Consider the following 14,536-nt stretch of genomic DNA (forward strand, 5'->3'; position numbering starts at 1 on the left):
TCATTTGATTAAATAGGTGCACTGTTAGCGTACATAATTTAGACACATTCCAAAGATTGATTAGATAGAAGAGATAATGTCAAGCTGAAAATCCTGGATACAGACCAGATAACCATAAACAGCTTGTGATTTATGATCAAAGAACTGAGTTCACCAGGCTGACAAGGGTCCCACATAACCTTACCACGTCTACCCTTCATAAAGTTTCCTTTAAAAGAAAAGCCCCAGTCAGGCATGGTGGCCCTCGGGTTTATAATCCCAGCGACTAGGGATTTGAGGCCAGCCTCAGGAATTTGGCGAGGCCGTGTCTCAAAAAATAAAAAGGACTAGGAGTGTAGGTAAGTGGTGGATCACTTCTGGGCTCAATCCCCAGTACCAAAACCAAAACAAACCCGCGTTCTTCTCTTGAAAATGCTTATCTTCACCTTTCACTTTCTAATAAACACCTTCATATGTTCTAAAACTTGATGCTTTCTTAAATTCTCTTCTGCAATTTGTCAAGAGCCTGGAAGTGAAAGAAAGGCTAAGTAAACGTCTCCTCGAACCCTCTTACGGTGACACCCTCAGGTCTTTGCTCCACACACACGGGCATTCCTTCACTTCCCCTTGGGTCCCCCACCACCACTAGTTATACTCCTATACACTAGCACATGCTGTTCCCATCTGGACCATGCTTCTGTCTCTGCCTTATAACTCCTGTTTGTCCTTGAGATCGCAACAGAAGCCTCAAATCCTTAGGACGAACTTTAAAACTCTGACCAAGTCAAATATCATCATTACACTTCGACATTTGTTGCATGATTAATGGGTTTTCTTTTACTAGACAATTCCAGGAATCGACTGCCTCGTTGTCTCACTTGCACGGAGCTCATAGCTCCGCATCAAGAATACTTAGAAGAGTATTTTTTGATTTGAAAGAGTGAGAATGCAATCAACGCCCACCCTTACACAGCGCTTCTTGGAGGGACGTGTCGTAAGGAGTCGCGCATCGCAAGACGTCACTTCCGCCCGGAAGACTCACGGAGAACCGCTGGAATTCCTGTCACTTCTCAGTATCTCCGTGAATATGGCTTTACCGCCCTTCTTCAACCCGGGTCGCCCGGGCCCGCCGCCCCCGCAGCCACCGCCTCCTACTCCTTTCGGCTGTCCGCCACCGCCGTTGCCCTCCCCGGCTTTTCCGCCGCCTCTTCCCCAGCGGCCCGGCCCTTTTCCGGGGGCCTCTGTCCCCTTCCTCCAGCCTCCGCTGGCTCTGCAGCCTCGGGCCCCCGCGGAAGCCTCCCGCGGCGGCGGCGGCAGCGCTTTCTACTCGGTGCCGCCACCGCCGCTGCCTCCGCCGCCGCCCCAGTGCCGGCCCTTCCCGGGGACCGAAGCCGGCGAGCGCCCGAGGCCACCGCCTCCAGGCCCGGGGCCGCCCTGGAGCCCACGCTGGGCTGAGGCGCCGCCGCCGCCCGACGTGCTTGGGGACGCGGCCCTGCAGCGCCTGCGCGACCGGCAGTGGCTGGAGGCTGTGTTCGGGACCCCCCGGCGGGCGGGCTGCCCGGTGCCCCAGCGTGCGCCCGCCGCGCCCAGCCTAGGCGACGTACGCGCGCGGTTGCGTGGTGCTCTGCGCCTGGTGCGGCGGCTTCGTGGCCTGGGTCAGGCCCTGCGCGAGGCGGAGGCCGACGGCGCGGCCTGGTCCCTATTGCATGCCCAGGCCGCGCCGCTGCGCACCGAACTGGCTGAGCGGTTACAGCCACTGTCCCAGGCCGCCTATATGGGCGAGGCGCTGCGGAGGCTAGAGAGGGTCCGGCGCCGCCGGCTGCGGCTTCGCGAAAGAGCCCGGGAACGCGAGGCCGAGCGGGAGGCGGAGGCCGCGCGGGCAGCGGAACGCGAGCAGGAGATTGACCGCTGGCGGGTCAAGTGCGTACAGGAGGTGGAGGAGAAGAAGCGGGTGAGAGCAGCGAAGGACATGGCTGTAGGGGTGGTGGTGGTTGGAACCTGAGCGGTGTGAAGCTTTTAAGCTGCCATTTTCAGGGCATAGCCTGTTTCCTTATTTGTAAAATGTTAGCCACCCTTTCCACCTGGTACCCCTATATTAATTGCGTGTTAATGATGTATGGCACACAAAACAAAGCTCTAGTGCACTGTAAAGGACTGTAAACCAAAATTATAAGGTTTATAAGTGACTTTACTGCCCTAAGTGACTTTAAGAATGCAAAATATAGAGAACTTGGGACCCCGCCTCAAGGAACATACCCTAATTGGCTGGTGGAGCAATAGTGTTTTTCCCAGGATTTGCTTGCTGGTTTTAAAACATCTATCAACCAGGTGCAATGGCACATACTTTTAATTCCTGCGACTTGGAGGCTGAGACAGGATGATCACAAGCTTAAGGCCAGCCTCAGCAATTTAGTGAAAGCTTCAAAAAGTAAAAAGGATGGGGATGTAGCTCAGTGGCAAAGCAGCCCTGTGTTCAATCCCCAGTATCAATAAATAAAACGTCCCTAGGTTTACCAATCATGTTTTTGAGCACTTAACTATACATGTACTAGGTGCTACTCTAAGGTATTAAATAAACTAGATGATGAGTTTTTATAACAACCCCAAGATATAGGAGGAATTTCACCAGTTTTACAGATTCGAAAATGAGGCATAGAGAGATTAACTTGCCAACAATCACAACCAGTTTGTGGCAGTTTAACTTCAGATTTATGCCCCAGTTGTCTGTTTCAAAGCCTGTGGTCTCAAGCTCTTAAGTAGGACCAGGGTGAAAATGTAAATTGGTCAGATGTTCTGCTAAGGCCTTCTCTTTTCCTTTGAATGCTGTTGGGATTCCATTACCCTCTCCCTCCACTTTCCCCAGTCAGTTCCTCCTCTTTATGGTCTGCTGCTACTCTGGAGTCTGATATAACTTTGCAGTGAAGTATATTAATGGCAAGCTGTATCATTGCACTTCAGAATATCATTGCTTTAAAGGAGAATGTCTGGACAGGCAGCACTTTAACCCAAGGGAATTTGAGTCAGTTAAGCTGGAATTTAACGAGAGCCCATTAGGTGCCAGAATCAGTGCACAATACCAAGGATAGAGATGAGTAGTCCATAGCCCTTGTGCTTGAGAATCTTAGAGTCTCAGAAGGATCATGTCATTGTAGCATGGTGTGTGTTAGGGTTTCATCTATAGGTGCTATAAGGAGACAAGAGAAGGAATATTCAGTCCAAATGATATAATGACGTGTAAGCTGAGCCTTGAAAGAAATGTCAAAGTAAGTGAAGGCATCAGATACTGTTCCAGGCAGAGGGAATAATCTAAGCAGAAGGGTGAAACAGCATTATCTTCCCTGGGAATCTGAATCTTTAGGCCAATGAGTCTGTATTTTTAACAAGAGAGTGCCCCACTTAACAAAGTAAGTTGGGAGCAGATACTCCCTGGACCAAGCTTTGAGAAACAAAGAAACAAGGACCAAGTGTCAATGTTGAAGATGCAAAGAAGAGAGGTTCTCCTTTAAGAAAGTTATACAGTCAGTGGAGGAAGATAAGGCCTTCATTGGACCATTGTAGAGGGGAGTAGTTGTGCCAGGCCTATGAAACTGAGTATAGATTCAGTAGAGTCTTTCTTAACCCTGTGACTGTTTGATCCTTTGAAATCAGCAGCTATAAGCCCTATTGTAAGGTTGTTTCTAATACAGAGTCTTGTGGTCTCTGTTTCTCCTCCAGGAGCAGGAACTCAAGGCTGCTGCTGATGGAGTCTTATCTGAAGTGAGGAAAAAACAAGCAGACACCAAAAGAATGGTGGACATTCTTAGAGCTTTGGAGAAATTGAGGAAACTGAGGAAAGAAGCAGCAGCAAGGAAAGGTAACCAAGGCTTTGTATTTGTACTTTAATTTCTTCCCTCTTTCTTCTTCTTTATCTAGTGCCTCTCTACCCCAAATGTTTTAATGGAAAAAATATTTGATATTTTCACAGTGTTGGTAACTGGACTTGTCAGCAGTAGCTTAGAACTTTTGAAGCAAAAAGCCTCAGAAGATGTTTAGCCCCTGGTAGACAAAGTTGAAAAGAAATACAGTGTGGGAATCCACTGTACTTTCTTGCCTTCCACTCATCACTCCTGCCACGGGTATTTCAAGCCACAGTTTTCTGAGTGGGTTTACTATAGCTGGTCAGCTTTGCCATGTGCCAAGGTAAAGGTTTCCCTCCTCTTGTTTGCTGCTTCAGAAAGTGTTGAAAACTTGTGTTTCAAACCTGAATTATTGCTATTTGAAGAGATCTTAGTGATTTAATAGGGCAGGGAGTGCTTTGACTATGGATGTCCCCAGCTTCCCTATGTGTTCCTTTTGAACTCAGAAGACTTAACTGGTCTCCTCTTGCCACTGAATGGAGTACTAGACACCATAGCCAGGCCTCCAAGCCTTTCCACAAAGATTTGTTCCAGCCACATTGGTTTTCTGGAAATTACCCAGTCATGCTTTCCATTTGCCTATCTCAGTCTTTGCTCTTGCCATTCAGTTTGTTTGTCGGCCCTCAGTTCCATCTTTTCCATTTTAAGATTTCATTATCCTTCAAAATTGATTACGGATGCAACATCCTCCATCCTTCCCTGATTGGGCTGAGATGACTTGCTTCCTCTCACTTGCACCTGGTTTTGACCACATACTGCCTTTTTTAGTAGGTAATAAGCCTTTGACATTCATCAGGGATATTTGAGAGTACACAGATCAGAAGGTGCTACTGTACGAAATGATTTCCCGCCTGTGTGGTTTAAAATAGATGTGAAAACTGTGATTCTTTTAGACCCTTAGTAAAGTTTTGTTGGGATGTGACTATTATGCATTCAGCTAAGCTCATTCTAAGTTATTGGCTTCAGCATGTCAGCCGTCAGAGCAGCTAATTTCCACTCAGCCCTCAGAATCAGATGACCCCATGGCAGGAAGGGTTTGAGGACTGAACCCAGGGCACTTTACCCCTGAATTATATCCCCAGTCCTTTTTACAGGGATTTAATTTTCAGACAGGGTCTCCCTAAGTTGCTGATGCTGGCCTCCAACTTGGAGTTCTCCCATCTCAGCTTCCTGAGTCACTGGGATTATAGGTATACACACTTGTGCCCAGTTGATGCCACTCTAATTGAAAAGGAATATAGAGGATGAAGAATTGGATGGGGGTAGATCAGTTTAGTTGGGGACCAGTTGAGTTTGAGGAACTTAGATACATCCTGGATAAGAGTTAATCAGCAAGTAGCCATAAGTAAGAATGGCCTTAAGAGGACTAAGGGCTCAAAAGATGAAATCCTAGAGAATGTCAAAATCCATGTGAGCAAAGAGCAGACCACAAAACAGACCAAGGGAGGTCAGAGAGAGATGAGGAAAAGGAAGTCTCCTAGAGGCAGACATAAATCCTATACCTCCTAGAAAGTGACAGGTGCTGAGAGTGGTTATAAAATCATGAGTACCTTACTTTAATTTCTCTGTGCCTTATTTTCCTCATCTGCTAAAGGGTAGTAATGGTAGTTCCTATCCATGAGTGAATATTGTGAGAAATAAATTAGTGTGTGTAAATTTCTTAAAGCAATTCTAGCACATAAGAATGCTATATAAATGTTTCATATTATTTTTTTTATTTCTGAAGTAATATGAAGGCTAGAAAACATCATGGGAATTAATATGCAACAAGTCATTATGACCTATGCAGGGGCATTTCATAAAGTGGTGGTGGGGGTGAGAAACTGGACTAGAATAGGTTAGAAAGTAGATAGGAGATAAGAGATACAGTGAATTCAGCTTAGTAAAAGATTGCCTGTGGGACTGGGGTTGTGGCTCAGTGGTAGACCACTTGCCTTGCATGCGTGAGGCCATGGGTTCAATCCTCAGCACCACATACAAATAAATAAATAAAAATTAAAGATATTGTGTCCACCTACAGCTAAAAAAAAAAATATTGAAAAAAAAAAAGATTGCCTCTGAAGAAAAGGCAGAGAGCAAGATTAGTATCTGGCCATATGTCTAGTGCTAATGGTGATGGGTGTTATGTGACTTAGAGTCATGAGAAAACTTGAGCATGTTTAAGTGCTGAGGGAAGGAGCGAGGAAGAAGCGTCAAAGAGAAGCAGGAGACATAGTCAGTGATTCAGGTTTTCCCAGAAGGTAGGAAGATTTGGATACCAGGTGGAGATATTAACCTAAGTAAAAAGGACCCATCTCCCTCAGGCATGAAAATGAAGGATGAAAAGATGGGAACTAAGGTAGATGAGTGCAGTTGGGGGCAGAGAGTTGATAGATTTCCTGACTGCTGGTCTGTTTTTTTCTTGGAAATAGAATAGCCAGCTTGGTGAGAATCAATAGAGAAGTAGGGCTTTAAGAGAGTCATGGAAGTTTGAAATAATGCTGTGAGGCCAGCAGGAGACCCACGGAAGGTGGTTAGATGGTTGCAGAGAGATATTGTGGGTCTGGCTGATAAACCTATATATATTGAGGTCACCCACCTAAATGACTTCTTCCAGGTGTACTCTGCAGCTGACAAGTGTGCACAAGACAGAGCTTGGGGCTGTTGGGGATTTTACTTTATAGAGTTACCATAAATGTTGGTGGTCGCTCAAAAAAGGAGTGGAAGGAGGATGAAATCTGATATATCAGGTTTGGAGGTTTTGGGAAAAACTAACAGTATTTGGGGAGAAGGAACTAAAAATCTTGAGAGGGTAGAAAGTTATAGACAGAAGAGAATAATCTACCTAGATTTCAGAGATGGAAAGTTTTTTTCTGATCATGCCAAGATCCAAAGAGTGAATGAGGTCCCAGAGTGTGTGACTGAAGGGGAATAGAGGTGAACACATCTGTGTTTTACAGATGCAGACTAAGGGTATGTGTGGTGGAGGAGAAAGGAATCTACATGATGCTAGTACATGGGGTTGAGAGGAAGACTGGATGAGAAGCGCCCTTTCCAAAGGAGTGTGTCAAGTGCACCAGGAGTAGTCAGTGAGATGTTAAGAGAGCTATGTGGGTGGCCCAGACCCAACAGAAAGTATTAGCCTGGCAACTTAATAGAAAATGAATTTGAATTGTAGAGTTTTCATAGTTGGGCATCAGTGAATGGAAATATGTTCAAGCAGAGAGGTATGAGAAAATGATCCAGAGAAATGTCAGCCTAGAAGGTAAAGATAGGAGAATGAGCTCCATAATCATTTAATAGAGTGATTGAGGGAGAAAAATCATACCTCCAATTAAAACTTACAAGAAATAGAATTACTAAGCTTGAGGAATCATTATTTTAGTCTTTTTGTCAGCTAGAATTGAAATTTTAGTGTTCAAAGCCAACAGTATTATGTTTCACAGGTCGCAGTATAAATTGTTAAAACACTGTTAAAATTATTCATTCATCAAATAAATATTCATTCTTTACCTTTTCAGTATAAGTAAATGTATAGCTCTTTTAGGAAGCTGTTTAGTACATTTTGGTAATTTTTGAAAGTTTATATACATAAATATTTCCACTTTGAGAATTTCTTAGAAATAACATATAGGAATGAAAAAAATAACACACCCAAGAATGTTCATGGTAGAATTGTGTAACAATAGGATATTGGAAACAGCTAAAAGTTCAGTAGTAGAGAGCTTTTTAAGTGTATTATGATAACATTTATTTGTTGAAATTGGATAGACAATAACTAACTATAAATACTGGAAAAAAATGGGGAGAATCAATATTGAGATGCGAAAATTAAGTACATGTTATGTTGAACTAATCAACTTGCTAATATATGGATGGAAAGATTAGAAGGAAATATAAGGAAATAAAAATGGTTGATGAAGGCAGTGGGGTTGGAATTTTTTTCTTCCTTGATTCTGGTTTTTCAAATGCTAGGTTAATAAATACATTTTCTTTTAAAAGTGTTCAAGGTGGGGCTGGGGTTGTGGCTCAGTGGTAGAGTACTTGCCTAGCATGCACGAGACACTGGGTTCGATCCTCAGCACCATATAAATGTAACATAAAGATATTGTGTTCACCTAAAACTAAAAAATAAATATTAAAAGAAAAGTATTCAAGGTTTGACAGAATGAACTATAACCACATCAGTCCACAAGGAATCACTTAGCAGCTTCAGCAGCTTTTATATTGAAAGGCCAATAGAGTAGTGAATGCACAACTGTAATCTATTCACGTATTCATTAAAATTTTAAATGTTTTCTTATAAAACTTGATGAAAAATTTCACACATGCACAAAAATAGAATACATAAGTATTAAAATATTTTGTAATTATAGATGAACACAATACCTTTATTTTATTTGTTTATTTTTATGTGGTGCCAGGGATTGAACCCAATGCCATACGCATGCTAGGCAAACACTCTACCACTTAGCCACAACCCTGGCTCCTGTGATATCATTATTACACCAAAAAAGTGACCAATAATTCTTTGATATTGCCTAATAAGTAGTCTGTACGTAGATTTTCCCAGTTGTGGCTTTAGTTATGTTGATTGTACTGTCAGCTGATCTCCAAGATTAATCAGAGTTAACAAATACCCCAGTTTTCCTGGGACATAAGGCTAAAGAAGGCAAACAGTTGGTCATCCCACTGTCAGCCACAGGCTTTGAGGTCAGTCAATGTGGTTGATTATGTGTATCTTTTACCTCAGGAGTATGCTCTCTCAGAATTCAGAATGGTAGAGAATTGTCTATGAGGTCTGAGAGCTGATGCTGAGGGAATTTCACAACGAATGAAAAAGTTACGACAGATGCCTCCCTTAAGTGAGCTTGCTGTCCAACTGGAAGATCAAAACCATTAGAGACAAAACCAAAGATTAAGTGGTGTGATCCAGAGGGAGGAGATACAGGAGGTTCTCCTGGTAGGGGTCAGCCTTATTGGAGATTCGGAAAGATTAAATTGAGCCTTGAAGACCGAGTAGAATTTCCAAATTCTAAGCAAATTCATACTAAAGGTAAGACATTGAATCTGCTCATTTGAACATGGATTCTGGGATAAGAAAAAATGTTATCTAAAATACTATTTGGTTCTTCTTGCCCAGGGGTCTGTCCTCCAGCCTCAGCAGATGAGACTTTTGAGCACCATCTTCAGCGACTGAGAAAACTCATTAAAAAACGCTCTGAACTATATGAAGCTGAAGAGAGAGCCCTTAGAGTTATGTTGGAAGGAGAACAAGAGGAAGAGAGGAAAAGAGAATTGGAAAAGAAACAAAGAAAAGAAAAAGAGAAATTTTTACTTCAGAAACGTGAAATCGAGTCCAAGTTATTTGGGGATCCAGGTAAGTTCTCTTTACCCAGTAGAGAAAAGGAAAATAATAAATTGGCAGCTCTTTTTATCATGTGTGATTTTTCACTTAAGCTAGGAGGTGGTAGACAACAAATGACGCCTTCTGATTTGCAAATCATGGATACAGATAAAACATGTTTGATCATATTGTCATAATCATAGGCTCAGTCACCCTGCTTCTCAAGTACCCTCAATAGCAAGCATAATGATGTGGTCTCCTGCCTTTTCTCTTTCAGATGAGTTCCCACTTGCTCACCTCCTGCAGCCTTTCCGACAGTATTACCTCCAAGCCGAGCACTCCCTGCCAGCACTCATCCAGATAAGGTCAGAGGGGCAGCCTTGTCTTTTTCTCTTTTCTCTTCCTCTTGTCTCCCTGGGTAGCAAGAAGCACTTAATAAAGTGCTTATGTTATTGAGGCCTGTTACTGTACTTTTTTTTTAAGTTTCTTATAGGTTTATTATGTTGCCAAGTTTCATGGAGGCCACATACGTTTTGTTTAGTTCTCATTAGATCCATTTTAACAGGTAAAGAAACAAACAGTTGTGAGACTTGCCCTTTTGCATAGCTCTTCTGTGGATTTAAAATATTGGCTTCATTTTTTTTTTTTTTTAAAGAGAGAGAATTTTTAAATATTTATTTCTTAGGTTTCAGTGGACACAACATCTTTATTTTTATGTGGTGCTGAGGATCAAACCCAGCGCCCTGCGCATGCCAGGCAAGCGCGCTAACGCTTGAGCCACATCCTCAGCCCCAAGAGTTTACTTTTGACTGATGCACAAGTTTCAGCTTTTAAACATAAGTACAGTTTATTATTATTCACAATAGCTGTGTTCCATCAGGTCACTATGAACACTGAATTACAGAGTACCAAACCATTGCGTCTAAAGGAAACACGAGATTAAGAGATTCCTGTGAGCCTCTGGTTTCATTTTCATCAACTGATTGTACCTTGTTTCGTGTGTCTTCTTTTTAAAGACACTTTGTTGAACACATATTGTCAATTCATTAACAAGGACTTTATAGCTAACAGCACTATAACCCATGCCCAAATGAAGCACAAGGCACAACAGTTCTCTGACATGTAGAACACTAGCCAACACTTCACCATTACACTCCATTTTAAACAGAGAGACTATCAGTAAAAAGCACAAAAATATGGGGAGGGGGAAACATGGTAGGAAGTAGACCACAAAAAGGACACTTATATACAATGACAGAACTATAAACAAGAAAGCAGAATGAGTGTTGCTTTGACCTTAGCTCACAACAAGTATTTTAGTGACTCATATTTTTTTGCTACCCTGCATCTATGAGTATCCATGAAAGTACCATAAGTGATGATTTGGGGGTTACCAATAAATTTTAGTGAGTAGGCAAATTTGTATATACAGAATCTGCTAATAATGAGGCTCAACTGTATGTTAATTATTTGGTTACCCATAAGGTTGTAAGTTCTTCAGAATTTTTTCCCTAAATGTATACATTTAAGAAATGTAACCTTTTGCATATGTCCTGGAAACCATGTTCTATAGTAGATTAATACATTAGTTATTTGAAAGCTCAATTCTGGAAATAGAATTATTGAACATCTTGCTTGGAAAAGAAACCAGAAATAAACAATTGTTCTATAATGTTCTTATTAAGGCATGATTGGGATCAGTACCTGGTGCCATCCGATCATCCTAAAGGCAACTCCGTTCCCCAAGGATGGGTCCTTCCCCCGCTCCCCAGCAACGACATCTGGGCAACCGCCATTAAGCTGCATTAGGAAAGATGCTCCAGGAGTGTGGTCCAGCCTACGCTCTTTTCAGCTCTAAATATTAGTGATGTTGCCATCTTGTGCTGTAGACTAAACCATAACTGCTAAACTCCCTGTGTCAATGCCCTAGCCTAAAGTTATGCTTTCTTATATGCTCTGTCCTGGCCAGAGGTACCTCTTGAATCAGGAGATTAATATTGTTCTTCGGGAGAGGCTGGGGATATAGCTCAGTTAGTAGAGTGCCTGCCTCACATGCACAAAGCCCTGGTTCAATCCCCAGCACCACAAAAACAATATGGTTCTTCAGGAAAGGACCTAGGTGAATTGACAGGTAGTGACCTTGGTTCACTAAATTTGCCTCTGTTTTGAGGGGCTTGGTCTAGAGTGACTAATTAATTTAGTCTAGCTTCCTTGTATGGTGATGGGTAAGTATACTCAATACACTTAAATACTCAGAACAAGTGTGTGCTGGGTGGATTTAGCAGCCCGTCACCAATAACTGAGCGTAAAGGCAAGCTTGATGCAAAAACCTTCTTCCCTTCCTATCTAGAGAACACTAACTCCCTGGGGTAAAGGTCAAAAGCCTTCAGCTTTCTTAATCCTAGTTTTTGTGCAGCTTGGGAGATGGCAAGTTAGGAAGATGGCAGTGGCTACAGGCTGGGCTGCCAGAAAACATGATGGCCTAGTCTCAGTAGTCATGCAGAGAACTTAGAAAATCTGAAGAGTACCCATATTCAAATTGAATCATGTTTTAGTGGACAATGACTGTATTTTCCTCATGTTCTCCATTCTAGTGAAACCACCTGGTTTTTGAAGTTCCTAGGAGTCTAGTTTTTTCAGAATCTCCCAGAATAGAAATTTCTCTGTGGGAGTGGGACCTTAATCTCACTCAGTCACATTGTAGGAGGCTGGTTTAGCTGTGGAATTTTCTTAGGAACTCAAGCTTCCCAAAACATCCATGTAGTCATAATTGGGAGAAAAGGAAATAAGAATGACAAAATTTATTTTTTATATTCATTAATAAATGCTGTTGAGATGATCTGTCATATAACATGTCAACTTTTGTTTTGGTTTGTTTTGATTTTTGCCAATTTTGTTATTTAATTTCTGAAAAACTAAATAAACATCATTTTTATTTTTTAGTTTCAGCCTTTGCCCCCAATTTGTTGCCTCTTAAATCATTTAACACATTTCACTTTCACATTGCTGAAACATTTTCATTCCAAAATTGAAATTTATTAAACAGGCATTTGCTACAGGAAAATGAATCTCAAACACCAAACTTAGTCTGCAACATCCAACTCTTTTAAGCAAGGATGGACACCATCAACTTAGAAATGATTTATAGTTGGACACTCCTGGGTGCAAGATACTAAAGCCTTTGTCTCTTTCTGTTGTTTGATTTGTATTGTTCAGTTTGCACTGCACATTATGTGTTTCAGAGTTCACAAGGAATGAGGGACCATACTTTTCCAAAGTGTGTCTAAGCTCATAAACCTTAAAATCTGAAGTGATTGACCTCAAGTAACCCCCACAGTCCTGTGGTGACTTTTCCTTTGAAACCTCCACCATTTACCCTGATGAACTGCAGTAGGAGCAGAAATAAAAGATGAATTGTACCATCTATGTTTGGTGCCTGAACAGTCTTGTCACTAAGATATCTGCGTTGATGAAGGTGGAGAATGTGAGGTAGGGACTCAGGAGAATCAGGCAGCAAAACCCAAGCAGAGGGAGCATTTATCCTTAGGTAGAGGAAAAAAACATTCCTCTTACCTTTTATTTGACCTTTGCAAGGTTTTTATAAAGTGAACTTTATTTGGTTTTTGTTTTAAGTTTTTCCTGGTTTATTGCCTTTGTGCTATGGCATTTCTTTACGGGCTTAGAAAGAATCACAGCATCTTTAATGAACTGTACTTTCAAAACTACAAGTGGTGTCATTGTAAATATCTTACCCTATGGTCCAGTCTTTTTGTTAACTATGGAAAATTTCATATATATACAGAAGTAAAGAGGTTAGTGTGACCTTTTCTCCCATGTACTTATCATCCAGCTTCAAATAATTATCAAGTCATACAGTCTTGTTTCATCTGTATCTCCACCACTCACCTGGATTATTTTGAAGCAGATCCCATCAAACTACTTCATCCATGAATACTTGAGTATGGAACCTTAGTTTTAAAAAAAAATTAACCACAGTACTATTATCACATTTAATGAGTTTTTTTTTTTTTCTGAAGAGTTCCCAGTCTCCATCTCACCAATTACATCATTGTGATATCATATCCTTCTGTTTCCATACTTCTTTAGTTTAGTGGTTCAACAGCTGTGCCATCCAGTATGATAGTCACATATGCTAGTAAGCACTTGAAATGTAACTAGTTTGAATTAAGATAGGGATAATGTACGTGGCTCACATTCTTTCTACTAGGTAACACTGTTCTAGAAGCTTGGTGACATTTGGATTGGAATTTTATGGCAAGACTACTTTGCATACGTGGTATGTACTTCATTTAGCAGGTTCTACTGTCTGTCCCATTGGGATGTTAGCAGCCACTAATAATCAAGACCTAGATTCATTAATTCATTAGGGGTGGGAAAGTAGTAGTAATTTAATTCCGTCATTCTTCAGTTATTAACTGGAATACTAAAAAGAGAAACTTCCCCTCATCAACTATTTGGTTATCCTTGAGTATAATTTGTTTAGGAAAGCAAGAGATAAATACTTAATTCTTTTTATTTACAGATTTATAAAATAATGAATTGGTTTTTAACATCCCCCCAAAGGTAGCCAGTGATTTTTGTTTTGCACATTTGTTGTTGTTGTGGGGTGGGGGGTGCTGGGATTAAACCTGGGATCTTGCATATGCCAGGCAAATGTTCTACAACTGAGCTGCACCCACTGCCCAAGTTTTGTTTTTACGTATCTTTATGAATTTGGACCTAAACATTTTTCTTTAAAAACCATCAAACCATTGTTGTTATCTTTATTGCTTGCTCCATCTTTTGGACAGTAGGAGTCTCTTCAACTCCTACTGAGTTCTCATACATTCCAGTATTCTGTTTTAAATTTATCTTGTACCATCTGCCACCTCAGACCTGGAGTCAGTGATTTTTTTTCAGTGAGTTCTGGTTCTTCTTTAGAAGAAAAAGTATTTATCGATCATAACCTTCATGTTAGGGGTGCTTATTGTTATTGCTTCCCATTTAGAGTCATTTCTTATTCTTTTTAGTCAACAGAATTTGGAACTACATTGCTGTTGAGCCTTCAGTCCTTTTTGAAATCATGTCATTTTTATACTTTTACCTGAATTCTCTATAGATTGAACATGAATGGATAAAAATAGAGGAAACCATTCAATGACTAATCAGAAAGTCAACCAATTACTTGTTGATTCATCATATCATATATGCAAGCATACTTTTCTCTTTTTCTTTTCTTTTGCATGGTTCTGGGTTGAACCTAGGGCCTCTTTCTCACAAGCTAGGCAAGTGTTCTACAACTGAGCTACGTCCCCAGCCCTGCAAGCATACTTTT

General features: G+C 41.3%; 2 protein-coding genes across 2 annotated transcripts in view; one reads left to right on the top strand and one right to left on the bottom strand.

Moving 5' to 3' along the window:
- KBTBD13 (kelch repeat and BTB domain containing 13) overlaps positions 1-14,536 on the bottom strand; it is a 60,701-nt gene that overhangs the window by 11,216 nt on the left and 34,949 nt on the right. The gene's annotated exons all lie outside the window — the stretch shown is intronic.
- Positions 152-12,149, top strand: PDCD7 (programmed cell death 7). Its single transcript, XM_081288943.1, has 5 exons — positions 152-1,930; positions 3,694-3,832; positions 8,998-9,234; positions 9,479-9,566; positions 10,887-12,149. Exons 1-5 carry the CDS (start codon positions 926-928, stop codon positions 11,008-11,010), a joined length of 1,593 nt encoding a protein of 530 aa, XP_081145069.1. The 5' UTR covers positions 152-925; the 3' UTR covers positions 11,011-12,149.

Source organism: Spermophilus citellus (genome assembly GCF_964194105.1).
Source record: "Spermophilus citellus genome assembly, chromosome: 4".
Classification (NCBI taxonomy): domain Eukaryota; kingdom Metazoa; phylum Chordata; class Mammalia; order Rodentia; family Sciuridae; genus Spermophilus; species Spermophilus citellus.

Excerpts from the sequence above, each read along its gene's own strand:
- PDCD7 (XM_081288943.1), top strand. The coding sequence starts at position 926 with ATGCAATCAACGCCCACCCTTACACAGCGCTTCTTGGAGGGACGTGTC. Across the intron at positions 1,931-3,693 it reads AGGTGGAGGAGAAGAAGCGG|GAGCAGGAACTCAAGGCTGC; the intron begins GTGAGAGCAGCG and ends TTTCTCCTCCAG. Across the intron at positions 9,235-9,478 it reads CAAGTTATTTGGGGATCCAG|ATGAGTTCCCACTTGCTCAC; the intron begins GTAAGTTCTCTT and ends TTTCTCTTTCAG.